A 17594-nucleotide genomic window follows, 5' to 3' on the forward strand; every position below is an offset into this window, starting at 1 on the left:
CTCTTAACACAATTAATTAATTACCCAATTACTTCTTGTATCCTCTACAGTTAATTTCCTTGCATCATCATCTTTTTTTACAATACACTCCTTTAAAAAGATATGGGAAACAAAAGACAAGCCAACAATCAGAACTCCCATTTGGAATTAAATCATTCAATACCTTATGCAAAAACTGCTGGAACAAGGTTTTGCCCTTTCCCATGGACAGATGTTGCCATCTAGAAGAAAATGACAAACTCCAAGGTTTAAATGTCACTCCCTAGCACTCTGGTTCAAACAAAAATGGAAGTGGCATTAAGAGAGCAGTATGCAAGCTCCGCAGACTGGTAATTTCTTTTCTTAGAAAACAGAGTTTACACACACATTTAGTGGCACTCATCACAAAGTACACATCTGAAAGCAAAGGCTTTCTTGATTTTAGTGTCCAGAAAGCTATTTTCTCATTGCTAGTGAATTATTTGCTATTTTGGTCTATTCAGGAATTTCCCACTTCAGTAACAAGTTTCTAAAATCTTAAAAAAACCCAACAAAAAATCAGACCTACCATTAATTCCCATAGAAGGCAACCTCCAGAGCACTGTCTGAGCAAGGTCCAAAGAGTACGACTCAAGAAACACATTTTTACCTTTTTATGGATGTTGCAAATAGGCACAATCAAAACATTTATAATGTGAATGTTATTTTCCTTCTTAACTGAGGCAGAGAGTATCCAACCAAGAAAAGCACTCAGTGAAGTGAGGCACTGATTGTCTGGGTGCCTTTCTGGAAGGTACACTTCAGTTAAAGTCAAGTCATTAGGCTCAGCAGAAGAGGAAGCGGATGAAATCCAATCGAATGCATTACAGAGGTCAGACTAAATGAGCTAATGGTCCCTTCTGGTCTTAAAAAATCTATTAATCTAATTTAATTCTCTGTTCTACTCCTCATACCAGAGTCAATTTGAACTCATTTATATGAAAAAAAACACATTACGGCAGCCCTACACAACACTGTGTTCTGACCATGCAGTTTTAGGCTACCCAAAAGCTTAATTTACTCCCCACTGAGCTCAGGAGGAGGCTTGATTTACCCAAAAAGAGAACTTACATTTACAAGCAAGGCACCAGCCACAGGCACCTCTCCCACCAGAATTGTTGGATGAATGCTCACCTTAAACTGTACAAATCAACCAGACACTTGCCAGAGCAGTCTCCACCTTGGCTTGGTTTTTTGGGTGATGGCATCCTTCACTCAGCCTGATACTTGCCATGGAGAAGAGCACAACGCTTTCTTCAAAAAAATCTGTTCCCGTCATTCCAAGGATATTTCTTGTGAATAACTTGTAACACACTCAATATTGCATCAAGAAAATACTTGGCAGCTACTGTCCAGTGAGAAAAGCAAATATATTTTATTATCTCTCCACCTCAAAAAAAAAAAAAAAAAAAAAAAAAAAAAAAAAAAAAAGAAGGAAAAATTTCCCTTTTTTTCTTTTCTTCTTCATGCAGTTTTCCCTCAGTATTTCCCTCCTCCTGAAACCTGTGTTCATATTAACATCACCAGTCATTTGCTTAATTTGGCAGTACAAGAGTGCAAAACATCACATGAATCCAGGCTGATCAACCTTAGTGAGCCACAGCATCCTCCAAGCATGCCTTGGATAGAGGGAATAATTTAACACAGAGGAGCAACTGAAGGCCAGTACATGGGGGCTCACAAAAGCTTTTCTTCACATGGTAGGTTGGAAAGATCTTAGGAGTAGGGTAGAGACTTCATCTCTGCTGGCATGTCTGTACATGTTGCCTTTACTTTTTCTCTCTGCCTGCAGCATAGACAGCCCTTCCCCTGTCTCTGTCCCAGACATCAACAGATGAAAAAGAACTGCAGAGCTGCCTAATGCCTCATCTCTCCAGTGGTTGTGTTAATTTATTCCAGCTATTTGAGGGAAGCATGAATGGCACCCCAGTAAGCCAACTCAAACTGGTAGAAAGGCAGCTGATTTTCCCATCTTCTGTTCATGACCACTGTATAACTTTTATTCTTTTTAACTCTGATGTTTCTTTGTTTTTTTTTCCTCCTCCCTTTTGAGCCTTAAGCAGGTGGTACTTTGTGAAAACAGACCCAAGGAGCTATGCAACATAAAACAGCTGTTTTGCCTCTTCAGTGCCAGTCTCTTCAAACTGAATCCTGTATTTCAGTGAAGCTTCCCCTAAGTCCTGTTTCCTCTCAGCACATTTTAATCAAGCAAAAATCCTATTTACAGTGAAGAAATCCTGTTACAGCGAACAATCATTACATTGTTTTCCTGGACACATCTTGTTACCTAAGCCTTTATTGTCTCCTTTGCCTTCCAATCATGTGCACACCCTTAAAAATTAACCTTTTCAACATTAAAATGTAAGGCATATATTGCAACCTAAATTCATACAGATATTCACCATTTTTTTCCAGCTTACAATTTATATATTCTCTTTGGATGCTTCAGACACAAAGGGCCTCTCACTGGCAAAATGCAATTCCTTCCAGGGCAAACAGCAATCCACTGCAGACTTAATCCTGAAGCCTCTAGCCCAAATTCCCACCAGCTTCAGATGATTTATCTGTAAAAAAGTTGAGCTGAAACTCTTCTGGGATTTTGTCCCAGAAAGTTTTTCACTTTATCAACCTTTACTTTTGCACACATGGTGGACTCACCTGAATCAACACTTCTATTCTTGATTTTTTCACAACTCAACTCTCTTGCTTTAGCATAGTTTGAGAAGTGCTTTGAAGTCCTTACTACTTCTATCTTTCCTTAATCTGTGCTCCCTTCATGGCTAGTCCCATGTCTCCCTGAATGTAGAGATCTTCAAACTAGCTGCCAAGATTCTTTTTGCTCCTTCAAATTAAATTCCCTTACTATCAGTAATCAATACAATCCAACCCTACCATAAGAGTTCAGCTGGATTTATGAGGATAATGCTGACCCTTCCATTCCTCAGACATGCCTTGGGTATGTCAGTGCTCCTTATCAGCACTGATATACCTCTGGAAAGTTGACTTGCTGCTGGATCTGAAGGATGGGGACCTGCCAAGGACAGCACCACAACTGCCTGAAGTCAAGGGAAGGCTCTTTAAAGCCTCCCTTTAGAGGACTTTTTAGCTGACTCCTAAAGAGTTCTTACTCTTCTTTAACTCGTGTATGAGGGCAGAAAGAAGGGCATCCAATGCCTTCCCTGCTTGCTTTGACTCTAAAGCAGAATATGGCAGTGCATCCATATCTGCTTTCTCAGTTAAAAAAAAAAAAAAAAAAAAAAAGGGAAAAAGAAAGAAAACCTGGCATAGCAGCACTGAAGAGTGCTGGTGGCATCTAAGAAGTTAATTAGCAACATTGAACTAGACTTTAGGAGACAAGTCTTAATAAGTGTTGCTAAAAATACCACACTAGTCATTTCCAGAACAAACACAATCAGTGGCAGACGAGGGAGGAGAGCAATCCAGACCCTTGAGCTACAGTGGTGGAGGTATTTTCAGTGGGGAACAGGAATAAAAGCTGCTCATTTCAAAAATGCAGTAGCAAAAACCAAATCCAGGACAACCATGTCCCAAGCCAGGCTAGTGGCTCTGCAGTCAGGCCATAGCAGAACCACAAGAAGCAGAAGTGTTTGCCCCACACAGGGCCTCCAGGTGTACAAATGGGACCTGCATGGAAAAGGTAATGCCTTCACAAAAAGCCTGGCACCTTTTAATCTTGGTTTGGGGTGGCAGGAAAGGAGCTGGCAGAGGCAACACCTCAAAAATGGAACGTCCAGGAGTCTCTTGGGCTAAACCCCCAAATGCATGCAGACCCCCATCATTGCACACAAGCCAGCTAAATAAGCTAGCTAAGGGATAAATGATGGACTAAACACTAAAATCACATTTAAAAACTCAACACTTGAAGGCTGTCTCTAGAACAAAATGTAGTCCCTTTTTCCTGCAAAAAGCAGCTTTGGACATGTGCTATGTGTCACCTCTTGCTCCCTGCTGCTGGCAAACAGCTCTAACCCAAAGTGCTGGCACATTCACAGCTGGGTTTGGTGCTAAGTGGACTGATAAGCCATGGTTGAGGTCAGCATGACTCAGTGGTCTCAAACTCAATGAAATAACAATTAATCACTACTGAGGCTGATTCCTCACGTTGAAAAGCTCACTGCAGAAGAGGAAAAGCCACTATCCTTCACTGGCAGTTAATGCTTTTTTCCCTATGAAATCGCGCCCCAATCTGCATCCAATGCTTGCTGCCAGAAACAGCTGTCTCAGCTTTTCAGACACGTTCTTGGCAAGGTCCTTTCTCCCTCACAGTGTTTGACAGGATTATGAAATGCTGAAGCCTCAGGCCTCCTTTTGTTTTGAAGCTTAAAAGTGAAGTTTTAGCTTAATCAGTTTGTCTCTTCCTGCCCTTCCCCTACTCCAACCATCCTGGCTGCCCACCAGCCCAGTCGCCAAGCATTCCCATGGGAACAGGGCCCCAGCCCATGGATATAGGCAATGGCAGCAACTGACCTACAAGGATACAGCAGTATCCCAGTTTAGTTCATGGATAGGTTACCATTTTCTGTACCATCTTCTCAGGGTGGTTTAAACAGTTGCTCCAGAGCAGGAGCAGGGAGCTCAGGAAGAGGAAGTGAGGAAGAGGAAGGCTGCTCCAAGTCTGGTAATGTTATCTGCTGTTCCACGGTAGTTTTATTTAGGAAAGAGAAGCAACGACATATTTATTTGTACTGAAGAGACACTGATGTTCATCCCACTATGCTAACCAAAGAGTATTAATATTTATGACATGCTCTGCACAGGCAGAATTTTGAAGCTGAGGAATATTGCACTTTTTAAGGATTTTTTTGTGAAATGGTAGACAAAAGAGCTCAAACTCCAGCTTTACAGACAGAAAGGCGAAACCCCTTATTTCAGAAGTTTAGTGTGGTATGATGCTTTTTTATAATTTTCTACTCAAACACTGCTTTACAAAGAGGGCAAATTTAAAACAGGATAAAAATTAAGAAACAGAGCAGGACTCAAAATGGAGTATGAATGCAACACTGTCCTCCTGTCTCTTCGAGCTTAAGGTACTGTCTACTCAACAAATGTAGGCTGAAAGGCCTGCTTTGCTGTAAAAGATGTTCTGCTTTTCTCACCTCCAAACTCAGACATCCCTTTGTGCCCGAGATAGCAAAAAGTGACTGAAATATTAATTGACTAAATGGAACATGAATTTGTGGGCAGATATTAGTGGATCAAAATCAGGGCTCCAGTCGCACTACACGTTTAGCAGAAGCTCCTGAAAGCAAGAGCTCCTCTCTCTGAAAGCCTCCAGCAACCCCGTGCAACCAGCAGCTGTCACTGTAAGCAGTGAGCAGGAACAGGATTGAGAGTCAGGGATGCTCCTAGGTGGGAGGAAAGCAACTGGAAAGTAAACACACAGGAGAAGCAGCAATTAAGCATGCAGCAGCTCCCTAAAAAATGGCCTTTGTCCACCAGGAGAAGCTGCTCATCAGAAAGGCACAGCCGGCCTTTTAAAATGCAGCCCGGATTCAACTTCAGAGATAGCAAACGTGGCTTATCACAATGGGTTCTGGAATTGATAGCAGTTCATATCCTGTGCACAAGTGGGATTTAAGATCCTGCAGCCCTTTTGATGCGTTCCTGGGCAAGGAAGTTGGGCATCGGAGGTGAGCAGTGCAGGAAGCAGCACCCAGCTACACATGAGCACGGGACAGCTTTGAAATGTTCAAGTTCCTCTGCCCACTACCCACATTACTCAGCTGTCAAAGGAAAGGCCTCAGATTTATGATGTGAAAATTACATTTTAACGAGGTGTCATATGTGTTTAAAGTCCTTATTCATCACCATACTGCAACATCTTTTACCCAAGACACAAATGCACTTAATTAGCATATGATAAGGACAGACTGTTCACCTTATCTGCATTGTGAAACTGCTTCAGGAAGAAAAATACACAAAACAACCCAAACATTCTGACTGAATAAAATACTTGCAATCACATCTCAAGAGAGCATCCCACAATACTTCAAAAAATGTGGAAGATAGAAGTTTGACATAAATGCTCTGGGGTTCTTAAAATATCACAGATATCCATGCAATTTCTGTATCACATTTGATTACCAGAATGACTGTCCACAGTGTTAATATGAAACATGCAGAAGCCACTGAAGCACATTTAGGCTGTATTAGTAGTTCTACAGATCATATCAGCATCTTCCTTATGTACTGGGCATATTTATTTATTAACTTCACACATCCATGGAGTAGCCCATATGGTAATGCTCGGGTCTCCTGGACATAATTTAAAATACCTTCTTGAAAATAGGAGATCTGTGTGCCCCATGTCACTGGGAATGTCTGCTGGGACACCCAAGGCCAAAATATGTACAAAGGGATCGTTAACTTGGTTCAAGTTCTTCCTTGGACTTCTTTGCTATGGGACATGCTCCAGTCCCCACTTAAGCACCCAAATGCTCAGTCAGCATATCCTGAGCCCTGGCAAGAGCTGTCAGCACCAGGGCACCTCATACATTTAGAAGACAGAATTTGTGGTCTCTTTGATGGCCAGGAACCCCTGGTCTGGAGTCCAGGCAGGAGCTGTGCCTGCTCAGGGAGGTGCTGAGGCACAGAACCAGGAGATGTGGGTATGCAGGCAGCACAGCACTGGGAAGCAGCATGGGAGCGTTTCACCTTTTTGGAGAGGCAAGTTTGTTGATCTTGAGTTGATTTGCACAGAACATGTCATAAGCGAGTTGTGATTTAAACAGGTAACTCTAGTGAATATCAACTGATTAGGTTGCAGAAAATTTTCATCTTGTCACTACAGCCTTCTCTTTGCCTCTCTGCATATGTCTGGTAGGACACATAAAAAAAATAACCTGAATACTCTTCTGGGTTTAACTTGTTGAAGAATGAGAAGAAATGCAGAGCTATCCTTACTAACACTTCAAATTCACAAACACAATAGAAGCTACAAAGAAATAACCCAAAACCTCAGGAGCATTTATGAAGAAGCATCCTCCATAAAGCTCATTTTAAGGCCAAACAGCTCAAAGAAAATACACTTCCAAAGGCTTTTGGTATCTTCAAGTTCACTTCTTGAGGACAGACATTGATGATAGGTTTCTTGGGACTTGCAGGTACTGAGGAGTGCTTGCTTTCAAAACCACTTTTGGGATAAATGAGAACAACCCCAGACAAAAGGGGCGGGGGGCGGGGAGAGAGCAGGTTAAATCCTTAAAATGCAGCTTTTCTCATTTCTGACAAAAAGGAACAGTTGGGTTTAATTCCATCAAAACCTTGAATTGCTTCAAGATCAGCTAAAATCGGCTTTTAGCACTTCAGAATATTTTATTTTCTGTGGTAACTTCAACTGCTCCAGAAGTTGAGCACAGGAACTCCAGGATTTGACATTCACTCTCTCTAAGGAGTAAAAGCTCATTTTTTAAAATAGTAGGTGAGAGAGGCTCTGCAACAGTGAAGATCTCAAATATGCTCCAAACCTACATGCACAAATTTTTAATTAAAAATCACAGAAAATGCTTCCACATTGTGAACAGCAAGCGAGCCCCACCTTTCCTATAAATTAAGAAACTCCTGCCAATTCCCAGTTTCTCTGAACAGTTTGGGAAAAGACTGGAAATGCCTGATTCTAGGTGAACTGCAGTCTCCAGAACCTGTATTTTATTTTAGATATCCCTGAAATGTATGATGCAAGTGATTTCTAATTGGTTACTGGCTATTTAAGTAGTCAAATATTTCACTTTTCTTGTTATGACCAATTTTTGCTTTTAAGAGCTCTTCTAAAACTTCACCCTTAGTTGTTTTTTAACAACCCATATGTTCAACCCATCAGTTTTACAATCCTTCTTTTATTTTCTAATTAAGCTGATATTGTTTACAAATTTTGCTACTCAAATTGTAACACCATGGAAAATGCCTGCATTGAACACGTCTCTAATACAAAGAAACATTGATGTTATTTGAAGAGAGACACATATCCACAGTCCACTCCATTTAAGAAAAAAAAAAAAAAAAAAAAAAAGAAAAACATCTAAACAAAACCAAATAAAAATATAAAAATATCCTGGTTCTTCACTGCTTTCCCAGCATTTTATCAGCTTAAGTTCTTGCTCTTTGGTGGAGGAGCTGGGTTTAAGACAATTAGATATTTAGTGTTACGTAGTGTTAGTTAGTGTTATGTAAAGCAATGCAGCATGAAATTTGGTGCTAACCAAAAAAATGCATTGCACTGAACTTGGAAGAGAAAGCATCATGCAGACCTGGTCTCCTGGCTCCTCTCTGCAGAAAAGCCTGATGTCAAGCAACTATTTGCTCACCTGTTCAACTCAAAATCAGTGCTTCTGTTTCACTGGTTCATCAAAAATTGTTCCCACTAATCAGGCTATGTGGGTAATGGAGCAGCAAACTCCCTTAGTGAAGTTTTTTTTCTTGTCCTTGCAATGTCTTGGCCCATCCAAGTTTTCTCATCAAAAAATTCAGTGGCTGTCAGAGCAGACCTCTCAAAAGTCCTCTAAACTTGTCAAATAGTGACGTAACGGGATTCTTATGCAGTTTTGCCAGAAAGGAAATCCTGACAATTCTCAGGGAAGAAAACTGCAGGTAAAATTCAGATTTTTATCCATACTACAAAGCTTTGTACAAAATTTGCACACAGGGAATGTCAGAGAAGGCACCAGATTCTATGACACTAGATTAACTCTCTCATGCCCACCATTCAAAGCTAAGAGCTGCTTCAGGTTCCTATCTGAGGCACTGGGGGATTTTAAATTCTCATCCAAACCAGAGTGAGTGGCTCAAACCAGACTGACACAAAAGATAAATCAAATCCTCGCAGCTCACAGGCTTTTAGCCCCCTGCAAGGTTTTCATCTACTCTCCCATTTTACCATCTTACACTGTGAAAAAAGGAGAACAATTTCCTTTTTAATTGATTTTTTTCCTTATTTTAGTTTTTTTCACTGATTAAAGCTTTTTTTTTTTTTTTTAAGATGCTAGTACTGGCAATGGTCACTACATGAAAAAGTGCCAGCAAAGAGTCCATTATAATACCTGGAAATAATTCTCTAAAAAGGAAAGAAACTGTGAAATGGAAGGGATGCAACTCATTTCCACTCCTTGGGGCTAACCAATAGCTCACAAATTGCTCTGCTTCACTCCACCACCCAAAAAGTACATGCTTGTCAGTTAGTTAGGAGAAGTATTACTTCATTTTTCACTCATCTGAGATCTTAGAGAGGTCAACATAATTGAAAATATCTCTACTCCTTAACAATCTGCTTCTTCAAGATTTTCTTCTCCCCTTCCTCACATTTTTGTAAAAAAATCACAATTTCACTGCCAGTTTACTACTTTTATTCCAGCCCTCCCCAGATTTTCATACCCACAATTTCTTTCAGCATCTCTTGATCCATTTTTATTTTATATGGGTAACAGGCTGCACACAGAAAAAGAAAATCTCATCAACACAAACCTTTTCACTTCTCTTTTGCAATCTAAAGCCTTGAATCCACTCACCCACTTTCAAGTTTCATACTTACAAAATAAATGTTTCAGAAAAAGCCATGTTATGGATTGAATACTTTACTGTCCAAATTATATTAATTTTGCCCCCCGTTTTTTTTTTTTTTACTTTTTTAGCCTTTCAAAGTACACAGTCCACCACAGGAACTACCTGATACTATGACTACATCACTATAGTAACAACCATTTAAAACCACTGAGCAAATCCTGTTTGGAAATTCTTGCAATATCATACAAGCTTGACCACAGTGCAGGCTAAGTCTTGTTACTGGTAAAGTGGCAAGTTTATAATTGCAAAGTGATGATGGATTTCATAAAGGTAAGGGAATATACATAAAGTAATTACCAGCACAATTTCTAACAGGAAAAAAGGTGGAAAAGCTGGGAAACCTCAGGGCGGGGGGCCAGATGATCCTCTAAAATAAAGTACAGTAAGTCATAAAATGCTTTAAAAACGAAAGAGAAACTTTACAGAAAATTAAGCAAGAATTTAGAGGATTTTGTTTATTCTCCTCCTGGCTCCAGACGCACACTTGTGGGTGCATGCTCACATTTTCAATTAGGCTCAGCTTCTCTAAAAATATAAAACTACCCCAGCTTAATGAAACAAAGTAATTTAAACTGGCAGGCAGTTTTCCTCCAGCTGTCTGCAACAACAACGTCTTCCATGCTTTGTTTTGTCAAAATTCCTTCAGAAGGGAAAATTATCTGATCATGTATGAAAGAAATTTGATTCAGGAGAAAAGACTGCTACCCCTGTGAATAAAGCATGGACATTTGGAAACTGTTTCAGGCTACTTATGTGTAGATAGTCCTTCACCCACTTCATTTCAACTAAGGCCAAAAAAAAAAAAAAAAATCTGCACACATTAATGTCCTAATAACCATTATAGGTCTGTGGTGAGGCCTTATTTGCAGAAACTCAGCCAGATCAGTAAGACAGGAGTGTACTTCCATTTTACATAAAAATAAATATTAAAAAAAAACAAAAACAAAAACAAAAAACCAGAAAGATTTTTGGTTTGGTATTAAATGCCTTACCTGCTCTGCTGTCCAGTGGGCCAAAATCCAAGGAGTATTTTACAACATGATAGTTGTTCCATACGTACAGGAGGTTGTCCCGGGGATTATAATCCACAGCAGCAATGTACTGGTAGGAGTTTGGAAAGGGCACATCCACCATGCTATCCTTGCTTTGGTCAGTGTTATATATGTAGTCTATTTTATTCCCTGTGGCTTCATTGTCATCATCTTCGTACACAGACTTCACCACATATAAAATCCCACAGATCATGAAGGCGTTAGAAGCTGACCTCTTGTCATAGGCAGTATCCCACGTCCCTTCGATCCTTAATGTGTAAGGGTTCAATTGGCTAATGACTATTTTGCCATTGTTTTGTTCTGTTGCATAGATTACCCAGAGCCCGTTCTCATCCACAGCCAGGTCTATGTCGGACTTGCCTCCCCACCGGTAGGGAGAGGTGTCGTGGTAGTTGGCGTTCGCTATGATTGCCTCACCGCTCTTTATCCTGGTCCTCAAGTCAAACTTGACGATGTTCCTGGTCCGCTCCTTGTTGAAGAACAAAGCCCCGTCGTACACCACGAAGCCCGTGCCGTCCACCCGGTGTGGGAGCTTGTAGGTGGTGGTTGGCCTCCCAGCAATGAAGTCGTCCTTGGAGGAGTATTCTGTCAGCGTGTCTGTCCGGTACGGTGTCCAGGGCATGTAGTAGATCTTGTCAGAGGCCTGCAGAGGGTCCTTGCACCAGGCGCCCGACTGGTGGTCAGACTCAAATAAGTGTTCGCTCTGGTAAACTCCTTTCAGCAGTCCAGGGCAAAGAAAAACTGTCATAGGGGAAAAGAATTTAAAAGAAAAATGGAATTAATGACGGTTCAGGGGTGGCTGGCTCAAGCATCTCAACAGCTTCTAGTCCCTCCGCAGAGGACACTCATCATGAGAGGAAACCCAAGAGCAATGCCTTGTAGCTGAAGACTATTATTCCCATCATATATCTGGAACAAGATCTGCCCCACCAAACTGGGGTTTTTCCCCCCCGGCTTGTTCTATCAGCTGTGGCTCATTTTCTTATTGCTTTTCAAATCTATTTTTACAGGTATACTTACTTGGACCACTCACTTTTGTAAACTCTGAAATGAGTATGTCCCCCCAAAGGTTTTCTGGGTTTGCATTTCCAAATTATATTCTGCAGTGAATCTGTACCTACTAGGTGAAGGGCTAAATTCCGAGGGAATTGATCCACATATTTATTTGAACAGCCCACAGAAGAGTGGCCTAGAAATGGAAATAAGAGAAAGAAATTCCCATCCTTACAGCCCAAGTGATATTAAATATTTAAAGGATACGAATAGCAAAGCAGAGGTGAATCCCTTAGCAACTCAGAAGAGCATTTAAAGCGAAGGGAGTGTTGGGGGGAACACCCATCTGGAGTATAACTAGGAATGAGACTTTCCAAGCTGCTACAGGACACATGAAACATGCAGTCCACACAATTAAAAACGAATGACATATGGATGCTGAAAGGAAAAGACAAGGAAGAAAGGAAGAAAGGAAAGAAGGAAGGAAAAGAATAAAGTTTGCTGGAGAGGAACCCAATGTCTAGATTTTAATCAGTTAAAAATGTCCTGTTAAATATAGTAGTAATTCAAACTTAAAAACATATACCTTCTATTGTTACATGAGAGGAGCACAGAGGAGCAGTTTGACTAACTGGGATGCTTTGCTGCTCAGACTTCGGGAGGGGGGCTGGCAGGGTCCAGGGAACACCCAAGACCTGGGAAAAGGCTCAGCCACTGCCCGGCTGGCCTCGGCCCCACGGGAACACCACCACCCAGGGGCCAGCCAGCTGGATGGGGAAGCAAGAGGAGGGATGCTATGGAGCAAATCTGGCCCTCGCCATCCCCATCAGCACCCTCCTGGCCTGGAGGCGCTGCACATGCTTCGGGGGGAGAATATTGGTTGGTTATTTGGAACGCCGATCTCCGCGATCCGTGAGAGGCACGGTGACTGTGACGATGGGATGGGTGGCAGGGAGGCATGAAGAAGTATCCCACCACGCGCTTCCGGCAGCACGGGGCTGGCAAGATGGGATCCCACATTCACACTTCCTGCTCGGAGCATAATTGATTATTTTTTTGTAAATTCAGAAATTGGTAATGTTGTCTGGAGAGTAAGACAGGAGGAAAATCAGATTTAATAACCAGTATAAAATGATATAGATCCATTGGAGTCTTAAGTAACCACGCGGAGTTGCTGAAAAAGGGGTGCCATTTCCAGGAGGCTTTTGCCATAATTAGATATACTTATGCACATACATATGTATGCACAGCTTCCAAATTCTTTGGGGCAGGAAAGTGAGATATCTAAACCTTTGAATATAAATTTCATGAAAAAATAAAGGTGGCACTGGTAAAAACTTTTCAGCAAATATGAGTTATCTCGTGAAGTTGAGCAGCAGAGATACTAAATAAACTTTAACAAAAAGGTAGTGAGAATTAATGACAAAGTATTTCAACTAAAACGTTAAACTGTTAAATAACTTAGCCTATACATAAGTAATATATATATAATTTGAAAGGTATTTAATTACCTTTTTGTTCCACTTCTATTGTAGAGAGAGAGGTAAAGAGAGAAAGGAGAAAAGAGAATAGATTAATGGTACTGTATTGGCCAGGTACTTTTCTTTACCTCTTTCATAAGAAAAGGAAGATTTATTAATTTACTTTGGTATGTGAACATGTATATATATATAGATATATAAACCTTTCTTCTGATTTATACACTGGATAATATGCAGACAAGCTGAACAAAATACAGATAAATTTTAACTTGAGAAAAATCTGTCAGAAGAAAAAAAAAGCCCAACACTTGGGATGTAATGAGCCCTCTGGACTCTACATTGTAGCAGCAACCTTCGACTAGTTTCATAGAGCAAAATGAAATATCCATTAAGTGAAATACAACTGATACAGCTTTATGTATAGAATAAAAATTCCAGGGAGAAACTTTATATGACATACATCTTCATATGTTTTGCCAAAATCCTGTAAAATAGATATCCCTGCCTAAAATAGGAGTATATTAACTTATGACATGAAAAAAAAACTTCGGAGAGTCAAATGAAGCATGTCCATGGATGTTCGTAGAGTCCTGTCCTTTGTCTTGGAAAAACACACTTTAGTAAGAGTTGGAAAAAAAAGCACTGGAAACATTGTAGCACTTATAAATACGATCCCAAAGATTCACAGTGTTAATGAGACAAAAATGTGTAAGCATTATTTCAAAAGCCCAACCCCAGAATTTGCTGGATATTTTAGTGTGAATTATTCACCGTGCATTATAACGCCGCTGAAGAGACTGTGTCCCTTTGGACAAAGCCCCTTTCAGGTGGAACACATAAATGAAGTGCACTTATTGATTCCTGAGTACTCAGCACTCGTTTCTATACCTAACAACCTCCTGCAAGAAAGTTTGGGGGCCCTCATCCAAAAGCCTCCTGTAGTTGTGGCACAGGCCCTGACTTCTTCCAGCATGGTGGTGACCCAACAGCCACTGCATCCCCAGCCCTGTGGTTTGCTGGTTCCATGGAGCCTCTTCCCTGAAGGTGTAAGAGAAGACAGGCCCCATGAAATAACAGAGGGAGAAGTGAGAACTTGCCAGCAAACCACGATGGTTTTGACAGCTGAGAGATCCCTGTTCGGAGAAGCGAGACCGGGATGTGAAGATATGCACAACATGTGCTTTGGTTTTGTTGCTCAGAGTTCACTCCAGCTCCTTCCAGACCAAGACACCTGCCAAGTGTCCTCTGGTGCTGGCATTGCAGAACTCTTTACATTCAAAAGTCTCGTTCATTTGGATGGGAAACTGCAGGCTCAGAGGAAGAACAATTTCAGGGTAGGGCTGCAAATGCTCTGGCTAGACATGTGGATCTACACGTCCCTGTCCAGAGAGGCATACAGCTGGAGCCAACTGCAGCTCCCGTAATGAGTGCTTCCAAACTCCAACAGCATTTTGTACCTGGGCTTTGATTCAGGCTCCTTTCTACCTCGTAACAGGATAAGGTTAAAGGCAAATGTTTTCAACATGTGGCTGTCAGGGCTCTAGGGACCAGAGACAATGCATTTGAATGCAATCTGGTTTTGCAAGGGAAGGAGCCAGCAAGATTAAAAGGCTCCAGACACAGCAGTTGGAGAAACCCACACACCACTTGTTCTCCCCATCCTGGGTTGTGGCTGGTCACAGTTAAGTAAGGTGTTCAGAAAAGCATTAAATGTCCCTAGCAAAAAGCAAGAAGGCAACATGACAGATCCCCAAATGTATGGCTTCACATTGATTCCCCTGGCTGATGGTATACAGTACGTCTGGCAGCATAGAAGGTAGTAATTTACATTTCCAAATGTGCAAAAGCTTTTGTAATGCACTCAAACAACAGTGTGATATTGTAAAGCAGGGAGAGAGAAGCTTCTAGAGGAGATAATACATTTGTGACCAGCTGATCTGAGTGACCTGAAGCGTTGATTACACGTATCCTGAATAGCTCGTATGTGTTATTAACACTCAATGCCATATCCAGCTCTCTTAAAATTCCAAACACAGATGTGTTTTGGTGACCTTCTGAATGGTGCTTCCATTGTATGTGTCACAAACACCTATTTTCCCTCTGCAAATTTAAGACTTAATGCTTTTGAATTTCAAGAATTACTCCACTTACACTGGGGCACCATATTCTTCAGACAGGTTCCATGAGAAGCTTGGAGGATTTAGATCATTGAACAATTCTAAAAGAAAGGGTCTAATTAGAGTCTGATTATCCCTTCAGTTACACAACATACCACTGCAAAACTGTCTTCATAAAGAACTGGTAGAATTTTTTTAAAATTTTGCCCAGTTACAGACAATTTTACATCTCTGTGATACCTGTACCAGTCTACAGAATTTTAGTACTGATGACAGCACAGGGTGCACCCTACTTACCTACACAGATCTACAGAAAAAAAAAAAAAAAACAGGAATACACAACTTTTCTTCTTATAGTGAGGTCTTCCATTCCTGCTGTCACTGCATGGGTGGAGAACAAGGGTATTTCACCTTGATTCCCTACAGTGGCTGCCAGTGCCATTGACTTCAACAGTGTCAGGAGCCAAAAGGAAATCAAGGACCACTTGCTGTGCCCGAGGGGAGTTACTAACAAGCCTTTCCACATACACTGGTTTTCTCATGATTCTTCAGATGGAAGGAAAACTGCGGACAACATACAATCATGAGCCACTACAGCCTGTCCCCAAGCAGAATCCTACCACCTGTTCAGAGAAATCACACAAAAGCATTAATAAATTGCTCTTAGTATTGCTGGGTTGAGGCGCTGAAAACACACTCTGGCACAATTAACACTTGAACAACATTAGCTGCTCATTTTCCTACCACCACATTGAATTGCACTCAACTATTTAAGGCAAAAGTACACAGTGGTGGAGAATTATAGAGAGCTGTCTCCCTGGCACTGCTTCAAACCCACACAACAGCAGCATAAAACTCCTGTAAAAAAATAAATGTGAGTAGGGGAATTTTAAATGGCAACTGCAAAAGTAGTGCAAAAATGTGTGCCCTGCCCATTGCTAGTTGTTTGTTTAATTTTTCTTTTATCAAGGCAGATGTTTAATAGTAGCATAAGTAACATCCACTCCCTGCCCCTGTCCTTCACAAATTAGCTTGATTTAATATACTCTGTCTAATAATTAATACACTAAGCATAGTTAATGCCAAAACAGAAGGACTAAAAAACCCAGTTTTTTGAGGCTGACCTTAGAAGCACAAGCTGCAGCTTCTAAGCCATGCTGAGAGTGTTTTTCATGCCAGACATGGCTGCTGTACCTCACACCCACAACCAACTTGACCACATGCATAGGCAGGTGAAGCTGAAAAGCAATTTATGTGTTTCTCCCTAACACACAGCCCCATCTGTGGGTCCTAGGTTGAATAGGGATATGTTTCAAAACCTGCAAATCTACCGAAGCACTCCAAAGCACACCCACATAGAGACTGCTCACAGGTGAAAGTGCTCTTCTTTTTTGAAAGCATGGTTGAGTCCTGGAATCAAGTTAAACAAAACAAAACAAAACAAAACAAAACAAACCCAAAAAAAACCCCAAAAAACCAACCAACCAAACAAACAAAAAAACAAATCAAAACAAAAACCCCCCAAAAAAACAGGAGGCACGCTGAAAATTCAGGGCGGCAGCAGACCTGAAATAAATACACCTAAACCCAGGGAATGAAAATCACAGAATGGTTTTGGTTGGAAGGGACTTTAAAGATCATCCAGTTCCCCCTTAAAGATCACCCAGCAATGGGCAAAGACACATTCAGCTATGCTAGATTGCTCAAAGCCTCATTAAAATATGAAAATACTTTTTGGAAAAAAAAAAAAAAATATTGTTTTTCAAACCCTCTCAACCTTCGTATATGGTTTATCAGAAGAAAAGCTAAGAGAGCTAGCTTGGCATTTATATGACATACTCTGGCAACCTGCAGTTCAACATGCTGCAGAGAAGTACCCATCTCTGCTTCTTTTTCTTCTCCCCACTCATAATTAAAGTGACAAAAGAGACCTCAGCCGAGTTGAGGGCTCACTCTGTGCAGCACAGACACAAAACAAAGTACACAGCACCATTTCTCTCATCCACCCACTCCTTCTGGGAAAGCCTGGGGTCCCACTGCAGTGCAGTGGGCAGTCACCAAACCCCAAATGCCTTGATAATGGGAACACAGCCACATCCACTGCCGCAAGTTCCACCAGCAGAAAGTCAGAAGATATTTTACCTCTAGGCAAAGGAAACCCAACAGCAATACAATGGTCTTTGGGTTCACACCCTCCATTGCAACTATCCTCTCTACAGAATAACAATAACCAGCCTTTGTCCCTAACCTGCACAGCAAGCTGTCCTGAGGTCACAACTAAACTCCAGTCCTGTCAGCCCCAGTGAAACACTCATTTTCTGAGCTTTTAATGTGAAAAGTTTGAATTGCAACAGGGG

General features: G+C 41.2%; 1 protein-coding gene across 11 annotated transcripts in view; it reads right to left on the bottom strand.

Annotated features, from left to right (window-relative positions):
* ADGRL3 (adhesion G protein-coupled receptor L3) overlaps positions 1-17594 on the bottom strand; it is a 496471-nt gene that overhangs the window by 160054 nt on the left and 318823 nt on the right. For 8 of the 11 annotated variants that reach the window (XM_077782989.1, XM_077782978.1, XM_077782980.1 and 5 more), the window contains 2 exons: positions 13151-13165; positions 10587-11387 (listed from right to left, as the gene is read on the bottom strand). In XM_077782989.1, coding sequence (XP_077639115.1) covers positions 10587-11387; positions 13151-13165 — 816 coding nt within the window. The remainder of the gene's footprint in view (positions 1-10586; positions 11388-13150; positions 13166-17594) is intronic. The other 3 variants (XM_077782985.1, XM_077782984.1, XM_077782987.1) reach the window with 1 other exon arrangement.

Source organism: Lonchura striata, chromosome 4, assembly GCF_046129695.1.
Source record: "Lonchura striata isolate bLonStr1 chromosome 4, bLonStr1.mat, whole genome shotgun sequence".
Lineage (NCBI taxonomy): Eukaryota > Metazoa > Chordata > Aves > Passeriformes > Estrildidae > Lonchura > Lonchura striata.